The sequence below is a fragment of the Sinocyclocheilus rhinocerous genome, unplaced genomic scaffold (genome assembly GCF_001515625.1).
Source record: "Sinocyclocheilus rhinocerous isolate Xijiao unplaced genomic scaffold, SAMN03320098_v1.1 scaffold405, whole genome shotgun sequence".
In the NCBI taxonomy this organism is placed as follows: domain Eukaryota; kingdom Metazoa; phylum Chordata; class Actinopteri; order Cypriniformes; family Cyprinidae; genus Sinocyclocheilus; species Sinocyclocheilus rhinocerous.
This window is the reverse complement of record NW_015630351.1, coordinates 448,043-454,612: the sequence shown is the minus strand read 5'-3', so window position 1 is coordinate 454,612 and position 6,570 is coordinate 448,043. Positions and strand designations below refer to the sequence as shown.

At 34.7% G+C, this 6,570-nt stretch overlaps 1 protein-coding gene across 1 annotated transcript in view; it reads right to left on the bottom strand.

Moving 5' to 3' along the window:
• Positions 1-6,570, bottom strand: part of nr5a1b (nuclear receptor subfamily 5, group A, member 1b) — a 17,921-nt gene that overhangs the window by 3,129 nt on the left and 8,222 nt on the right. Inside the window, exon 3 of the mRNA XM_016552563.1 lies at positions 57-176. Coding sequence (XP_016408049.1) covers positions 57-176 — 120 coding nt within the window. The remainder of the gene's footprint in view (positions 1-56; positions 177-6,570) is intronic.

Genomic DNA, 6,570 nt, shown 5'->3' with positions numbered 1-6,570 from the left:
TGTATGTGTGTTCCCTCCAGAGTGTGTGTGTGTGTGTGTGTGTGTGTGTGTGTTACCTCCTGTCCAGTAATGAGAAGCACACTGTCCTCTTTCCCATGATGCAACTGTCTGGCGATGTAGTCCAGCACAAGCAGCTCACTCCAGCAGTTATGCAGCAACTTCATCTGATCTCCCACCTGTGGAGCAGAGAGAAAGTGAATGAATGAAAGTAGACAAAATGATTTCCAAATATTTTCATATATGCATTATGTAGATTTTTACACTTTTTATTATAATTTATTTGGTATAAAATATTGTTGCTCAGAAGTTGCTCTTTCATAGTTCAGGAATTATGGAGTTATATTTATATATATATATATATATATATATATATATACTCTAGAGGAGACTTTTTTTATGAGGAAAAAAAGCAGAAGACATCAAGTTTCCATTTGTTAATTAATTTGAATAAATTTTTATTTTGTACAAAGTATTATTGCTCAAATGTTGCTCTTTCATTTAATAAGCAAACTTAATAAGCTATATTTATTAATATTTGTTATTATATAATACTATGTCATTTATTTACAATTATTTCATATTTATATTTGTTTATAGTTTTATATTAGTTATATTTGACTTAATTAGTAAATCTCGGTTGTTTCTCTATAAATGGATAACAACAAACAAATGAGTCAATTATATAATTTAAAAGTATAGAGATATATAAATATGATCAAATGAAAAAAAATATTTGATGAGAAGTATGTTATTTTATTTATTTATTTATTTGACGTTTTTGGAAAATTTGAGTCTCTTCTAAATCTCTATATGAGATGATTTTTTCCCCTTATGAGTCTATTTGCCTTCTAGGTAAAATAACTGAATATTATTAAGAGATCCTATTTTTGATATTGCTTTCCTACATTTTCATTTTTCATTTCATGAATAAATAAATAATAAATAAATATGCATATACATATATACTTACTTTATATATGTGTGTGTGTGTGTGTATGTGTGTGTATATTTTGTATGCGTCTGCTAAATGCATAAATTAAATAAATATACATATTTTCATATTCGGTGCAATACAATGTGAATGTGTCATTGTGCCTACACTCATACACATTCAGACATGTTTAAAAGGAACCTCACCCACACAAAATTTCCAGAGAGCTGCAAGTTTTCCACTGCCAACACAACAGCATTGAGTTACTGTATAAAAATGGAATAGAATGGACTGAACCATCATTCAGGTTAGCAGAGATGTGAGTCCGTCTTCATTTAATAGCCGGCCGCTATTGTGCGTATTCACAGTCCAATTTAGCAGGTGGAATTGGATTGAAAATAGGCAATTATGTGGATGATATAATTCAAACAACTTTCAGCTCACTGTTGCATACAAGATTCGTGACCCTTCAGGAGGGTGGCACAGTTAATTGCAGCAGAAACGCAGTTGTTATTTTTTTTAAAGCACATAGAATTGGACAGCAGCTCCACCACTCCCTTTATGCCATGCTCCTGTTGCCATGGCGAGAGTTCATACGGCACATTCTGCACACAGTGAAGGAAGCTGGAGTCTGTCTGTTGCTGTAGATACGCAGGTACATCGTGTTACACTGCTACACGATCGACAAAAACACACATGCAAAGCTTTCTATGCAAATAGAGGAAAGCAATACTGACGGGAATGTTATTAAATACCACTTCACCATACTCTAAACCAGGGGTGGGCAAGCTTGGCCCTTCCAGGTCACTTTCCTTCAGAGTTTAGCTCCAACTCTAATCAACTCTAGTCTATATATATATACTCTAGAGGAGACTTTTTTTATGAGGAAAAAAAGCAGAAGACATCAAGTTTCCATTTGTTAATTAATTTGAATAAATTTTTATTTTGTACAAAGTATTATTGCTCAAATGTTGCTCTTTCATTTAATAAGCAAACTTAATAAGCTATATTTATTAATATTTGTTATTATATAATACTATGTCATTTATTTACAATTATTTCATATTTATATTTGTTTATAGTTTTATATTAGTTATATTTGACTTAATTAGTAAATCTCGGTTGTTTCTCTATAAATGGATAACAACAAACAAATGAGTCAATTATATAATTTAAAAGTATAGAGATATATAAATATGATCAAATGAAAAAAAATATTTGATGAGAAGTATGTTATTTTATTTATTTATTTATTTGACGTTTTTGGAAAATTTGAGTCTCTTCTAAATCTCTATATGAGATGATTTTTTCCCCTTATGAGTCTATTTGCCTTCTAGGTAAAATAACTGAATATTATTAAGAGATCCTATTTTTGATATTGCTTTCCTACATTTTCATTTTTCATTTCATGAATAAATAAATAATAAATAAATATGCATATACATATATACTTACTTTATATATGTGTGTGTGTGTGTGTATGTGTGTGTATATTTTGTATGCGTCTGCTAAATGCATAAATTAAATAAATATACATATTTTCATATTCGGTGCAATACAATGTGAATGTGTCATTGTGCCTACACTCATACACATTCAGACATGTTTAAAAGGAACCTCACCCACACAAAATTTCCAGAGAGCTGCAAGTTTTCCACTGCCAACACAACAGCATTGAGTTACTGTATAAAAATGGAATAGAATGGACTGAACCATCATTCAGGTTAGCAGAGATGTGAGTCCGTCTTCATTTAATAGCCGGCCGCTATTGTGCGTATTCACAGTCCAATTTAGCAGGTGGAATTGGATTGAAAATAGGCAATTATGTGGATGATATAATTCAAACAACTTTCAGCTCACTGTTGCATACAAGATTCGTGACCCTTCAGGAGGGTGGCACAGTTAATTGCAGCAGAAACGCAGTTGTTATTTTTTTTAAAGCACATAGAATTGGACAGCAGCTCCACCACTCCCTTTATGCCATGCTCCTGTTGCCATGGCGAGAGTTCATACGGCACATTCTGCACACAGTGAAGGAAGCTGGAGTCTGTCTGTTGCTGTAGATACGCAGGTACATCGTGTTACACTGCTACACGATCGACAAAAACACACATGCAAAGCTTTCTATGCAAATAGAGGAAAGCAATACTGACGGGAATGTTATTAAATACCACTTCACCATACTCTAAACCAGGGGTGGGCAAGCTTGGCCCTTCCAGGTCACTTTCCTTCAGAGTTTAGCTCCAACTCTAATCAACTCTAGTCTTCAAGACTACTAGAAAGCTACAGGCAGGTGAGTTTGCCCAAGTTTGCCCATCACTGCTCTAAACAAATCATTTCGAATCTAAAGAATTAAATTTTTGTAGTTATGTAATCAGCTGATTAGTTGCAAGCAACTAGTGTTATTAAATATGAAAATCAAATATATGTCTTTATAGTTCACTCAAAATGCAAAAGAGAAATAAACATGGGGTTGAAATGACATGAGGGTGAGTAAATGGTGATATTTTAATTTTTCATCTATCCTTTTAACCTTGTCATTTGAAAAAACAAATACAAAGCAAGTAATGCTACTTTATTTAAGCTTACTGAAGTAGCTAAAGCTAGTTAATGTTGTGACGTTAGTTAGAATACAAAGAAACAGCTTTAGACTAAAGCTCTTTTGAAGCAAGTCATACTTGAGAAGATAAAATCTTTCTGCATTTCCAGCTGCCTTCAAGAACTGCCTACTTTTATTAGCTTGAAGTGAACCTGCTGCAATCTAGTGTTTAGCAATGCTACACTCTAAAAATGCTGGGTTGTTTCAACCCAACTTTTTTTTTGAGTGTAGCCATTACTGTAAAGAATCAAGGAACGATCAAATGATAGTATGATTTACAGCAAAGTGCTCATGCTGAAAGTAGAAACAACGTTACAACTGCTTCCTCAAGTTCAGAGTCACATTACAAGTGCTACCGCAAAACTGTACAGCCATAATTTACTATCTGAAAACACACCACAAAATGACACATTGAAAATGATACAGAATCAGGGGAGATGCACATGCTCCGAACAACAAGTGTACAGCAGCGGCACGTGCATGACCTGAGCCACATTAAAATGCCCACATTTCCTATTCCTAAACTAGTCATCATTCCCATTAAAACTCTGCATTAAGAATGCAAATAAATTAACAAACAAACAAATAAAAATGTATGCATAGATAGATAGATAGATAGATATAGATATAGATATAGATAGATATATATAGATATAGATTCTATATAGATATAGAACAAACTTCCCTTTTGAATACTGAACCTGCAACTTACTACCATTAGTGTACTAGCATTTTTCAGCTTGTCCTCGGCGGCATCACCATAAGTGCTGTGTGAGGCCGCTTTTGGAGAGTGTCAGATGCCCTTGGCACCCCAGTGTGGGCTATTATATGGAACAGAGAAAAAGCTTTGCTCTGAAAAGATTATGAGTAAAACAAGACCCTTGTCCATTTCTTAGCAGTAGCTGTTGACTCTGAAATCACACACAGACACATACACAGTCACATCCACACTTGAACGCCACAACACTTCCCTGTCAGCACTCTATATATTTTGCAACCCTCATTCATCGGTGATAATACCTGCCCGCTGCCCAAGACTTCAACAAAACAGGCTTTATTCTTGTTGCTATTTCTCTCTTCATTGTATCTTTCTCAAATAAACCTTAAACCCTTTTTGTGTTGCAGGAATTTGAGATTTTGACCCACAAAGACACAAACATCCAGTTGTGTGAATGTGGAAGTAAAAGTCACAAAAAAACCCACAGAGGACAGGAGCTACATTCAGAAAGCAGTTTTAGTGTACTGCTTATACTGTTCAATATAGCTGTTTACTATATACTACATACTATATTACTGCTCAATATAGCTGTTTACTTCTGTTTGTGTGTGTGTGTGTGTGTGTATGTGTGTACCTGTTTTTCTATTCTGGTGGGAACTTAAACCTGAATACACACAGACTCGTGGGGACTCGTGTCACGGTGGGGACCTAAATTGAGGTCCCCACGGGTAAACAAGCTAATAAATCACACAGAATGAAGTTTTTTGAAAATCTAAAAATGCAGAAAGTTTCCTGTGAGGGGTAGGTTTAGGGGTAGGGTTGGTGTAGGGCAATAGAAAATACGGTCTGTACAGTAGAAAAAGCATTACGCCTATGGAGAGTCCCCACAAGGATAGCAAACCAGACATGTGTGGTGTGTGTGTGTGTGTGTGTGATGACATGACCAAATAATTGGCTAAAATATAACCAGAAAAACATGCATTAAGAAAATCAATATGGTCAATTTCCATTTCTTGTTGACTTTAAAATATTATAAACAGAGTGAATTTCTTGTTGACTTTAAAATATTATAAACAGAATGAATTTTGCCATAACAGACAATTTGCAAATGTTAATAAGCTGCTTTTTTCACATGGCTTCAAGTTTAATTAATTGAGAGGTATCCGTCATTCAGTTAAAAGATTTTTTTTTAATTACATTAATTTCTTTGCATTTTGTGTTAAAATGTCTTAACTTCGCCATTTCTGCAGTAAATCATGAAGGAAAGTTTAAAAATCATGGCAGGTTTCTAAAATGGTAATGTCATGGGTCAGGTTTGTTTATTTATTTATTTATGAATGAAGAAATTAATACTTTTATTCAGCAAGGACATATTAAACTGATCAAAAGGGACAGTAAAGGCATTTATGTTATAAAAGATTTCTATTTCAAATAGATGCTGTTCTTTGAACTGTCTATTCATTAAAGAATCCTGAAAAAAATGTATCACAGTTTCCACAAATATATACAACTGTTTTCAACACTGATGATAATAATCAGAAATGTTTCTTGAGCAGCAAATCAGCATATTAGAATGAAGGATCATGTGACACTGAAGACTGGAGTAATGATGCTGAAAATTCAGCTTTACATCACAGGAATAAATTACATTTTAAAATATATTCAAAAATAATACTTATATAAAACTGTAATAATATTTTATAATATAAAGTCTTAGTCAATCTAAAAGACTGAAACATTAAAGGGGTCATATGATGTGATTTCAATTTTTCCTTTCTCTTTGGAGTGTTACAAGCTCTTGGTGCATAAAGAAGATCTGTAAAGTTGCAAAGACTAAAGTCTCAAATCCAAAGAGATATTCTTTATAAAAGTTAAGAGTTAACCACGCCTACCTAAAACGGCTCGTTCTAACACGCCCCCACATACCTACGTCACGATCTGGGAAAATTTGCATAACGCCGCCCAAATGTTAACGCAAAGAAAGAAGGCGTAACTTTATTGTTGCTGCCGCTATTGTTGACGCTGCAACCATGTCCTGAAGATGCTGTGTGCTTCGTTGTGAAAGCGAAACCACTTTGTTTGGTCTTCCAAAAGAGGACGATATCTGCTTCGTCATGCCTGGAGCTGATCCGTGCTGGTAACTGAGGAAATACATCAACATCGCGCTGTGCATCGCCGGATCGGCTTTCACCGTGGACAAAGCGGAGTCCAGCCCGCCTCAGCTCACTCTATCCCAGCCTCAGCGCACGCTAAGCCGGGGCTTCCCCTCACGCTAGGCCGCTGTGTTTTTCGTTGCCACTGATGATTCAAACGCCAGTTTTG